The sequence below is a fragment of the Saccopteryx bilineata genome, chromosome 3 (assembly GCF_036850765.1).
Source record: "Saccopteryx bilineata isolate mSacBil1 chromosome 3, mSacBil1_pri_phased_curated, whole genome shotgun sequence".
Taxonomy (NCBI): domain Eukaryota; kingdom Metazoa; phylum Chordata; class Mammalia; order Chiroptera; family Emballonuridae; genus Saccopteryx; species Saccopteryx bilineata.
Window position 1 is genome coordinate 100,728,556 of NC_089492.1, and position 13,021 is coordinate 100,741,576.

Genomic DNA, 13,021 nt, shown 5'->3' on the forward strand with positions numbered 1-13,021 from the left:
CATAAATAAGCATTCTGACATGAACCAAGTTTCCAAACAACAAATTAGTCATCCAGGGGAAAAGAATTATGTGTATTTTAACACTTTTGGAAGGATATAATAGAACCAGAGATTCATTTTATTGTTTGAATAAACAGTTTTATTCTGTTTATTTTTAAAGATTTGTTGATTTTAGAGAGAGGAAAGAGAACAGGGTGTGGAGGATCAGGAAGCATTACTCCTAGTTGCTTCTCATTTGTCCCTTGACCTGGAAAGCTGGGGCGGGGGGGACCCAGTGACCTCAGTGTCCCAGGTTTATACTCCACTGCGCCACCATAGGCCAAGTGTTTTTTTTATTCAGTTTCAGTCCTTAAAATTAACCTGAAAGATGTTCATTAAATTTCTTTGGCTAGCCAGACATCATTCATTCTTTGTCTTGAATTTATATTGCGTTTTTAAATGGCATTTCAGATTCACATTTTCTTTTCATTTGTCTTTGTACTTTGAAATTACTGTGGTATAAGTAATAAGGGAAAAAGCATTTGATAAAGATTTATAAAACATTTTATTTTGGGTAAATAACTAGTACTTAGACATATTGTGGTATTTTTTACATACTAATAAAATGCAAAATATACAGGCCCTGGCTGGTTAGCTCAGTGGTAGAGCGTTGTCCCAGCCTGTGGATGTCCCAGGTTCTATTACCAGTCAGAGCATACAGGAGAGGCGCCCATCTGTTTCTCCACCCTTCCGCCTCTCCTTCCTCTCTGTCTCTTCCCCTCTTGCAGCCAAGGCTCCATTGGAGCAAAGTTGGCCCGGGCACTGAGGATGACTCCATGGCCTCCATCTCAGGTGCTAGAATGGTTCTGGCCACAACAGAGCAACGCCCCCAGATGGGCATGCCAGTGGATCCCTGTCAGGCGCATGGGGGAGCCTGTCTGACTGCCTCCCTGCTTCTAAGTTGGGGGGGGGGGGGAGCACAATGTATAGAAAATTCTTTTTATTTGTAAGACAACCAAATGCTGATGTATTTATAGTTAGTACTCATTAAGGCTAGAATTTATTTGAAAGCAATTCTGAAAGTTACTATTCAACTTTAGGAATTTGTAAGCCTTGATGAAAATGGTAAGCACGTGTTTATTTTTGCCCATTGTTTTGGTGATTGATGTAATGTGGTCTAGAAGCCAAACCAGCTACTTAGAATATGCTGCTTTTCAGGCATCATCACCACTAGTTCTCACTTGCTAGCTTTTTTTTAGGCTCTGGTGTCTTCTCTTTATTTTCTGTTGCAGTTTTATTCCACCTTTCTTCACTATATCATTCCCTACTCAAGTATAACTAGTAGCTATGCTCTTATAATTCAGGCATAGGGTTCATATCTTGGTGTTAGGTGGTTATTCTGTCTTTTCCTATCTAAAACTCTAATGGAGCACGAAAGAATTGTAACTTCTATATATGGGTAGAATGAAAGGTTTGGGATATATTTTCCTTAACTAGTAACCCTAATTTATAATACTGGCAGGTGATTCTTTTAGTGATTAAATCTGTACCACAAATGTGTTCTTTTATTCTTCTCATATATCTACTTGTAAGAAAATACTTTGGTATGTATTTCAGGTGAAGAGGACCAGTACACTTCAAGAATTATTCTTGTGCTTTATTTCTGATTCTTGAAAATATGAAGTGTAATTTGCCATATTTCCCCATGTATAAGACACATTTTTTTCAAAAATTTGGGGTTTAAAAACAGTGTGTCTTATACAGTGGTTATAGGTTTTTGCATTTCCCACTTTTTTGCACGGATGAAGAGTTGTATGAATTTTATGATGAATAAAATGAATTCAATAGCTTTATGTAATACTTTCTTTTTTTTCTCAAATTTCGGGCCCCCAAATTAAGGTATGTCTTATACATGGCATCGTCTTATACATGGGAGAATACGGCATTTTGACAAAATTCTACAGTAACTTGATTTAGAGGACCATGCATTTATTTTCATGAGACTTTTGCCTGTGAATAACCATCTTATAAGTAAATTGATATGGTATAAAGCTTATCTTAAATACCTACGTTTAATATTTGCTATTAAAACTGATCTTAGTAGGCAAGTCTTGTGGTTATTAGAGCACTTTGATGCTATTAAAATATATTCAAATTGAAAGTGTGACTGGATTTTATTAATTTCTGGAGTTACAGCTTCTTTAGCAAGCAACAAAGCTTTTTATGAAGAGTCTACATTTTAAAATTGTATACTCAAAACTAAATAATAGTATTAAGAATTTTTAGGAAGTTCAAACCCTTCCTAAAATGTTACCATGACTAGCCTGACCAGATGGTGGCGCAGTGGATAGAGTGTCGAACTGGGATGTGGAGGACCCAGGTTCAAGACCCCTGAGGTCATCAGCTTGATCGCGGGTTCATCTGGTTTGAGCAAAGCTCACTAGCTTGAACCCAAAGTCGCTGGCTCGAGCAAGGGGTTACTTGGTCCGCTGTAGCCCCAGGGTCAAGGCACATACAAGAAAGCAGTCAATGAACAACTAAAGTGCCACAGCAGAAAAAAAAAATGATGCTTCTAATTTCTCTCCTTTCCTGTCTGTCCCTATCCCTCTTTCTGACTTTCTGTCTCTGTCAAAAAGAAAAATGTTACCATGACTAGAGGAAGTGACTAGGGTGCCAGCTCTCCACCTCTAGAGCAGTTCTGCTTTTTTGTGTTAACTTGTTGCTATTCCACTGAAGACTATTTGAATAAAGGTTCTTTGAAAAGTTTGAAAGCCATTAGGCTCAGAGCTTATAAACATGACAGATTCAACTAGATAGTCGTTTTTTGCAAGATACGAAACTCAGTTAAGAGCAATGTTAACCTGGGCTGTGAAGGATATATACAGGTTTTTATTGGGTGTTTTGTTATGGTTAGCTGGTGTGGATGGGGTTGTGAGATTTGACCAAGAAGATATCACCTATCATAAGAGGTCAGTCACCTCATCATCCCTTCTCGCCACATCCATGCACCATGTTTGGTTAGTTTTGAATTTGGTGGTGGTGGTGGGGTATTGTGGGGAGGAAAACATTTTATTTCCAGCCTCAGGTTTGAATGTATCTGCTCATATTATTACTTGTACATCTCCCTGTTTTATAGAACAGGCTAATGGTTAAATTGGTGTAGTATTCACTTGTGTCTCTATACCACAATATATTCATTTCCCCATTAAGAAATATATAGGTTATTTGCAACTTTTTTACTACTAAGCTGATGTAGTGGGCATCCTGGTATGTGTCCCTTGCGCACATCTGCTAGTATTTCTCTAGTATTTGCATATAAATAATATTGCTCAGTTACAGGGCATGCGTATATGTATATCTTCAAGTTAATATTTTATATACATACTAACGGTGGATGCTAAGTTGCAGTTCCACAAGGAATGTGCAGAGATTCCTATTCCTCTGACCTTTGCCATTCTCAGTAACACTTGATTGTCAGACTTTAAAATTGCCAATCAGCCTGACCTGTGGTGGCGCAATGGATAAAGGTCGACCTGGAATTCTGAGGTCTCTGGTTTGGGGCCCTGGGCTTGCCTGGTCAGGGCACATATGGGAGTTGATGCTTCCTGCTCCTCCCTGCCTTCTCTCTATCTCTCTCGATCTCGATCTCTCTCCCCCCTTCTCTAAAATGAATAAATAAAATCTTTAAAAAAATTGCCAATCAGATGAACATGAAATAGTATTTAATTTGTATTTTTGATTACATGTGAAATGAACATCTTTGCCTTTTTGTGTTGGTCATTTGGGTTTCCTCTTCTGAATTGAATATTTTTGTCCATTTTTTTATTTGGTTCTCACTTAGTTGTAGTTTTTTATTTACTCTGGATTCTAACCCTTTGTTGTATGTGTTGCAAAACCTGTCTTTTTTTTTTTTATTTAATGGAACCTTGTCAGTCTTCATTGTGGTTTATACCATTGTCTTTCTTGTTTAAGAAATCACCATTTCAAGTTTGCATATTCTCTTTTATTTCAGGACTTTTAAAGTCTTCCCAGGCACACACATTTAGGTTTTTAACATCTTGAGTTTATTATATATAGTATGAAATAAGGAAGCTAATTTTCTCTGTTATAGCTAGCTACTTGTGTCAGTACCAGGCCAACCCTATCAAATACCAACTTCCCATATATTATATGTATGATCTATTTCCGGTTCCTAAATTCAGATCTGTTGCCATTTTGTCTAACCCTGTTCAAATATCACATCGTTTTAGTTACTGTAGCCTCATGAATGCTGATACCTGGCAAGTCTTTTTTTTTTTTTTTTAATTTTATTTATTCATTTTAGAGAGGAGAGAGAGAGGGAGAGAGAGAGGAGAGAGACAGAAAAGGTGGGGAGGAGCAGGAAGCATCAACTCCCATATGTGCCTTGACCAGGCAAGCCCAGGGTTTCGAACCGGCGACCTTAGCATTTCCAGGTTGACGCTTTATCCACTGCGCCACCACAGGTCAGGCATACCTGGCAAGTCTTCATCTTATATAAACTTAGTTCCTTTTCATAAAAATAGTTAATCCATATTCTCTAATTCTTAGCCTGCATACATTTTGTGATCTAATATTGAAAATTGTGCACCCTACCAATGAAAATGTCTTTGTGTGTTTCTGTTGCACGTTAAACTGTAGTGTAGCCCTGGCCGGTTGGCTCAGCAGTAGAGCGTCGGCTCAGCGGTAGAGCGTCAGCCTAGCGTGCAGAGGACCCGGGTTCGATTCCCGGCCAGGGCACACAGGAGAAGCGCCCATTTGCTTCTCCACCCCTCCGCCGCGCTTTCCCTCTCTGTCTCTCTCTTCCCCTCCCGCAGCCAAGGCTCCATTGGAGCAAAGATGACCCGGGCGCTGGGGATGGCTCTGTGACCTCTGCCCCAGGCGCTAGAGTGGCTCTGGTCGCAACATGGCGATGCCCAGGGTGGGCAGAGCATCGCCCCCTGGTGGGCAGAGCGTGGCCCCTGGTGGGCGTGCCGGGTGGATCCCGGTCGGGCGCATGCGGGAGTCTGTCTGACTGTCTCCCTGTTTCCAGCTTCAGAAAAATGGAAAAAAATAAATAAAAATAAATAAACTGTAGTGTAGCACGTTGATCACTCTGCGCCCTTCCCTGTAAGACTAGGTCAGGGACAGTGCTGGCCACACTGTTGGAGCCTGAGGCAAAAGGAAAATTTAGTGATAATGATTTGGTCTTTAAAGACTGATAATACATTATGGTTTTTGCATTAGTTTTGATTCTTTTAAATGTTGCATTAAAATCTTTATCTTGAGCCCTGGCCTGATAGCTCGGTTGGTTGGAGCATCATCCCAATATTCAAAGGTTGCCAGTTCGATCCCCTCAGAGCACACAACTAGAACGATGTTTCTGTCTGTCTCCCTTGCTCTCTCTCTCTAAAATCAATAAATATAAATATATAGATTTATCTTGATTACTGAACTTTTTGGCACACCTTAAATATCTCCAATGCAAGTACCTCCATCCTGTCACCATACTGTATTATCAATTCCAGGGCCTTTGAAGTGACTGTCTCTAGATTATTTTCCTGCTGTAAGGCAGAAGATACAATGGAGGAATACCATAACCGACTAATACCCTTTTGCATAAAAAATTTTTTCTGGGGCACTTAGTGAAATGGATTGAAGAATGGGCTAAGAGGATTCTGTGCTCCACAGCACTGGTGCTGCCTGGCTCTGCTTCCTTAGACTCAGAGCCATATTTTCATGCTTTGAAAACAATGCTGAGAGAAACAGCAAGTTCCAAAATTTTGTTTTAAATCTCTAAAATTTATTCTAAAATGCACTCCTTTCTCCCTATTTTAACATCTTTGAAATTGAGAAGCATCTTGGGTCAGTGGCATCTTAAAATTGCCACTAGCTGGGTAGCTGTCACGGCACAGTTGTGCGAACATGGCCATCGCTATTCCTATTTCAGTTCCATAATTGGCTTTTATACACTGTTGGACTTACGTGTAAATGCTGTTTAGAATGTCTTCAGAATGGTTACATATGATTAAAGATAGAAGCAAGGTTACCACATAAGCAAAGTCCAGAAACAAGATTTTATTGATTTTTAGAGCGGGGGGAGGGGGTAGAAAGGGAGAAACAAGAAGCATCAACTCAGTAGTAGTTGTTTCTTGTATGTCTTGACTGGGCAAGCCCAGGGGTTTGAACTGGCAACCTCAGCATTCCCGGCCAATGTTTTATCCACTGCACCACCACAGGCCAGGCAGAAACAAGACTTTTTAAATGTGTCTTAAAATTTTATTACAGTAAGTGTAAAATAATCCTGTTATTAAAGCATTGTTTCATAGTTTAGTTGAAAGCATTTTTTTCTTATACATAAAAGAATGGAATCTTAGAGTTGCTGGAATATAATATATAATTTATAGATACATAGTATAGTTGTATAAATGTACTTGGGAATAATGCATATTAATTAGGACTTCAGAAGCATTGTTTATTTTCTTCCTCCCCCCCCAAATAAAGATAATGAAATGTTAACATGATAAGTCTGGGGTAATAGGTAAGGGTATTTTAAATTCTTTTCTGTAATTTTCTGTATGTTTGAATTTTTAATAAACTTGAATTAAAAAATAAAATAGAGAAATTGAATGAATTCAGTGGTCCTGGGTTGCCTTCCAGGGAGAGAGTACCATTTTATAATCCCAGCAGTATACAAAAATGCCCAGGGTTTCTGCTTTCTTGCCAGTGTTGCATGTTGCCAATTTTGTGGGTAAAATACTGTAATTTATGATGTTTTCTGATTTAATTTTCAGTATTTAATTACTGGTGAGATTGAACATTTTTCTCATTTTGGTTATTACTGTCTTGTTCACATGTTCCTTTCTATAAACATCATTTCTTTTATTGATTAGTGAGAGCTCTACGTATTTAGGAAATAAACCATTTTTACCATTGTTCTATTGGTATATGCCATGAATTATTCTCCCCAGTTCATCACTTGGCCTTTCAACTTTTATTTTTTGTTTGTTTGCTTTAATGTATTAAAGTGTAGGACTAAGAACAAAGCTGTCTAATACTGAAATGACCTCATTCCTGAAAAACCACAATCTCAGTAGCATAGGTTCTCCCTACTGCCCCAAATCGTATCATGCTGCTCTGTTTCTGTGCTTTTTCTTAACACAGTAACTTTTTATTTCTATGTCAGCTTTTCTTACAGGCAGAATAAAAGCTTTTTCTATGCATTGTGATTCGAGAGGCACTAGAGAGGGCTACGGTGCTCTGATCTGAAAAGTATTGGATAGCTTTTTTTAGTAAAAAAATTCCTTTTTATTTTCCATATACCATTTTAAGTCCAATATCATGGTTTTTAACTGTTTTCATTTTAAAAATTGAAAACCTTGACATACAGTAAACTGCAAAGATCTTAAAGTGTTCAATTTGCTTGGTTTTGAGAAGTGTCTTGGGTTTTTTTAACATTCAAAAGATTCAGAATTGTATCATTTTCTTTTAACAGTTTCACAGTTCAGTTGTATACATAAACAATCTTTTCACATTCTGAGTAAGTAACTGTTTACATACATTTTATTTGATTTTTTAATTTATATAATACAAAAAGAACTCATTTGGGGTATTGCTACAGGGCAAAAAGTAATATTTTTCTTTATCACTGCCTTTACTATATATATTCTTGTATATGCTTGTATATTTATAAGCATTCTATTTCACTGCCTTGTGCATTTTGTTTTCTGGTAAGGAAATTTTCCTTTTCTAGCCTACTTCAACAAAAATTGAGTATTTATTATCCCAGATGAACTTTTGAGTAGTTTGGCCAAGATTTCCCTGCCAATAAAAATCCTGTTAATGCTGAATTGTTGTAAGTGTAGATTAATATGTAAATAACTGATGTCTTGAGCAGAGATGACTTTTTCCAGGAATATGCTGTGTCATTCTATTTGAGTATTTTTTTAATGCCCTGAGTAACATTTTGTAGTTTTCTCCATATGGTCTACATATTTATTAAGTTAATTCCTTGTTATTTTATACTATTACTGTTATGAATGAAACATTTACTTACGATATTTTAAATTCATACCTTAATAGACAAGAGACTTAATCACTTACCCATGAAAAAAATTTATTTCTATCATTTCCACCAGATGGCAGTCTTGGACATGTGCATTTGTAAACCTGCTGAGAATTCTGGTGACAAGAAAGGCAGAATGGCTGGCAGACCTTCCAAGCCCCTAAAAAGTACAAGAACAAAAAGGTTTTTCATAAACTGAAAGAAAAATAAACTCAACATTATCTAAATATAATATTTATGTTCGTATTAACCATTAATCTTATAACCCATTAGTGGAGGCAGAGAATTGTCACTGTGCCCTTCAATATCATATTTTTCTCTGTCTGTGTAATAAACACCTGTGGCTTCTTGTCAGTACTTTTGGTGTTATTCCAGGGACTGTCCTGGTTATAGGCAAACGTTAATCTTCCTATTGTTTTTCTACTCCTGAAAGTACAATTTACATCAGAAGTTACTGGATTTCTAAATGTGTAAGAGCATCTATTGTCTAGTTTCTATGATGCCCGATTTCTCCTGAAATGAGAGATAGTGTTTATAATTAACATAAAGGGAAGTAGGTTTCTAAGTGACTTACTCTACATTAATATAGATCTTTACTTTTTTTTTTTAAAGATTTTATTTATTCCATTTTAGAGAGAGAGAGAGAAATGGAGGAGGAGAAGGAAGCATCAACTCCCATATGTGCCTTGACCAGGCAAGCCCAGGGTTTCAAACCAGGGACATCAGTGTTCCAGGTCGATTCTTTACTCACTGTGCCACCACTGGTCAGGCATGAATACAGGTCTTAGTAACTCCTTAAATTAGACACTTGTGGCTTAATTTAGATGACTTTAAAGACCTACATTTAAGATTATTGAGAAGGGATCAGCTCACGTATTTTCTCATTTCCCAGACCAAATTATAGTACTTTTGGACAATACATCAACACCTAGTTAAGCTCCCCCTCTTGTACTATTACGGTTCCAATTGTTAATTTCCTTTTTTATGTGACCAGGAAATAGTAAATGACTGTAAGTACTTAGTAACTGTACATTCTCTTTCTGAGAGATTATATTTCCACTCTGAAACTTGCAAAAAAGTACAATAAGAAAAAAGAAAGCCTATTTGCCCTTGAGCACAAAGATACACCAACGTTAATTCTTGGTTTTCCAAAGAAGATTGATGTAAATATTCTGGAAGGTAATAATAAAAATTTTGACAGATTTCTTTTAATTTTTAAAAATTTTATTAAATTTATTAATAAAATAACATTTTATTATATAGATAGATTTCAAGTATAGAATGCTATGATATATCATCTGTCTATTGAATTGTGTGTTTGCCACCCAAAGTCAAATCTTCTGTCACCATATTTTTGTCCCCTTTTACCCTTTATTACTGTCCTCCCTCACACCTTTCCCTTCTGGTAACCACTGTACTTTTGTCTGTGTCTATGAGTTACTGTTTGTCTTGTTTGTTCATTTGTTGCTTTCAGTTTTATATTCTACTAATGAATGAAATCATATCATTCTTGACTTTTTCTGATTTATTTCACTTCTTAGCATGATTTTTTTTTTCCAGAGAGAGAAATAGGGACAGACCGAGACAGATAGGAAGCAGTATCAACTCATAGTTGTGGCACCTTAGTTCATTGATTGTTTTCTCAGATGTGCCTTGACTGGAGGCTTCAGCTGAGCCGGTGGCACCATGCTCAAGCTAGTGACCTTCAGCTCAAGCCAGTGACTATGGGGTCATGTCTATGATCCCATGCTCAAGCCGGTGACATCTGGGTTTTGAACCTGGTTCCTCAACATCTCAGGCCGACGCTTTATCCACTGCACCACCACCTGGTCGGGCAGCATGATATTCTTAAGATCCATCCATGTTGTCAAAAATGGCAGTATTTCATCTTTTCTTATTGCTGAGTAATATCCCATTGTGTATTTGTTCTACATCTGCCTTATCCAGTCATCCACCAAAGGATGCTTTGGTTGTTTCCATGTCTTAGATTGTAGTTAATTTCTTTTAGGAAAGTTTTTCTTTTATTTTTTTCAGCTCTGGATAATTCTGATGCAGTTATATAGAATAGCACATTTCTTTAGTGTGGTATGGATTTATTTATCGTTTGTGTAATATCTGAGAATGAATATTGAAATAGACTTATGGGCATCTGAACTATATAGTAGTAGTGCCTAGAGCTTGCTGGTAGTTCTAAGACATAACTTAAACTAAGGCAGAATTGGAATTAATTAGAATTAGTGGACAGAGACAACTTGGGGTGATGAACACACAATACAATGTACAGAGATATGTTGTAGGATTGTACACTTGCAACCTATATAATTTTGTTTATAATTTATTTCAATAAATTCAATTAAAAAAGAAAAGAATTAGGTTCATGCCACACATTTCCAATAAAACCGTAAGTTAAATGCACCTAGAAGATTGGCTATATAAAGTTATCTTTGAAAAGGGAATAATTTCTTTCTAATAACCTGTTTGTATTGTCTTTATATATAATTATTTTAGGGCTTTTGGCTTTTTTAGGGTGGGACACATGAATTTGGCAGACAAGAGTGTTCTTTCTGATAGTGTAACATTGTACTACACTGTATTAGTGAAATGTCTTTCAACATCAGAAATTTTACATCAGACTGACTGGAAGTGGTGCAGTGGATAGAGCGTTGACCTGGGACATTGAGGACCTAGGTTTGAAACCCCGAAGTTGCCTGCTTGAGCACGGGCTACCAGCTTAAGGGTGGGGTCGTGGACATGATCCCATGATCGTTGGCTGGAGCAAGGGATGACTGGCTCAGCTTGAGCCCCGCAGTCAAGGCATGTATGAGAAACAATGTACAACTAAAGTTGAGCCTTCTCCTGTCTCTCTCATGCATGTGCACACACACACACAAATTTACACTTCAATGCTGATTGTTTTAACACTGGTAGGGAAGGGGGCAAAACAAACCACATTTTCTAGACTGATTTCACGCCAAAAAACAACACACATTTCAATTGTACCTCAATAAAACGGGGGTCGGGGAGGGTAGAGCAACACATAAATGTTTGTCCACTGGAGGGATAAAAGACTGGCCAAAAAAGAAACAGTGATACTTAGTTTTACATCCTCAAAAATTTACAGCAGTACTGAAGAATTGTCATTTGTATGTTCTTCAAAGATACAGTAATAAATTTTATAGCCAGACAAATCTTTAAATATATATTATATTTATAGAATCACTAAGTTGGAAAAAACCTTAATACAGATGGTGTTTGAGCAGCCTCTGATCTGACTCTCCAGGGACCAGAATCTAAATCCATCTATTTGAAGCTCTGCTGGTTCTAGGTGGTTCCCTGTTTCTTCCCCTCATTTGTCTTAACTCTTAGGACTGGACATTTAGCCACAGCTATTATGATGACTTCCAGCCTCATCTCTTTTCTTTCTTTCATTTTTCTAAGATTTTATTTATTGATTTTAAAGAGAGGAGAGAGAGAAAGGTGGGATACGAACAGGAGCATCAACTCGGAGTAGTTGTTTCTCATGTGCCTTGATGAGGCAAGCCCGGGGTTTCAAACTGGTGACATCAGCATTCCAGGTTGACGCTTTATCCACTACGTCACCACAGGTCAGGCTCTCTTTTCTATCTCCAGTTATTTCACTCACCGTCTGTTGTGGCTTCCATTGTCTTTACCACCCAATATCCTTTTCTCCAAAGACTCTAGTTTTCTATATATCTATTTCTTAAAGTGTACAATGTGGAAGTGAACGTTTGTAGGTAGCAGAACTGTCAAGTCCTTTGTTCTGGTTAATACTGTTCTATCTAACACCTAAATATTGGACTAGCTTTGCTGACACCCCCATGGTACTACTGGAATCTTTTGTGGTTATTTTTATTGCTGTTTAGCATTCTTTCTCCACCCTGCGCTGCTGCAGTTGGTTTGTTTTTTAGCCTACTTTGCAGAAATTTCATTTATTCTTAACTTTTCTTATGTTAGAGCCATTAATCTTTTGAGGTGTGTTTGGATTCATCAGATATATTTGTTTTTGTTTTTTTTCCAGTCACTCCAGAATTTGATATATAGACCTTCTATATTGAATGAAACAAGTCTGAAGTAGTGGCCTCCAGTAGGCTTCAGAAACTTCTCTTCAGTATAACAACAGACTGACCTATGTATTAATCAACACCCATTAGGTGCTTTACTGATCAGCCCATATTTCTCCAAAGGTTATCTCTAAGGATATCGTGGGATCTTGGATTTCTTGCTGAAGACCTACATTTCCCAAGTGTTAGTCAATTAACTGCCCCCAAAAGTTTATGAAGTTAAAAGTCATACTGATTCCTAGTGAATGATGTTTTCTAAAGACTTAAGAATCATTATCATTATAATAGATCTATTCTAGGACCTTCCTGGATCAGTATCAAGTTGTCGCTATCTTTGATCTCTTCCCAAAATTAGAACAACAGTTACCCTTTCTGATGTTTGAAGCTGATACCCCTCTCTACACTTCCATAAATCTTAAGACTGGGCCACCCCAAAATAGTCTTAGATTTCCAGTATCATCATTTTGTTTTCCATCAGCCAAAAATAGGAAATAAAATTCTTATTGGCCCTATTGCTTGTGTATTTCTTAACTTATTTGGAGCTTTCACTTTAACCCTATTCCTGTATGTACTTGCAAACATCTGGTATTTGTTTTTCTTATGGTGTTTCTTGTACTACTTACACATTTTTGAAATTCTGAACTTAACAGTTCTTCCTGTGGAAATGGTGGTTTCTTCTTGGTTCTTGTTCTTTTTTGATACATCTCCCCATTTTATCCTATATGTGTATGATTCTTCACTAGTAAAGTATTTTATAAAATAACTCCTATGCATTAAAAAAGAAAAACCACAACTTGGCCGGCAGCCTATGGCCACCTGCAGCACGTGTACTGGACAGAGCAGAACAGTGCCACGCACCAAAGGATGAAGTTCACCTCATAGGCAATGGGACTTAGCT

The 13,021-nt window shown here is 37.3% G+C and overlaps 1 protein-coding gene across 1 annotated transcript in view; it reads left to right on the forward strand.

Annotated features, from left to right (window-relative positions):
- PPM1B (protein phosphatase, Mg2+/Mn2+ dependent 1B) overlaps positions 1 to 9,253 on the forward strand; it is a 70,642-nt gene extending 61,389 nt beyond the window's left edge. Inside the window, exon 6 of the mRNA XM_066267031.1 lies at positions 8,115 to 9,253. Coding sequence (XP_066123128.1) covers positions 8,115 to 8,240 — 126 coding nt within the window. The 3' untranslated portion in view covers positions 8,241 to 9,253. The remainder of the gene's footprint in view (positions 1 to 8,114) is intronic.
- Positions 9,254 to 13,021: the final 3,768 nt, after the last annotated feature.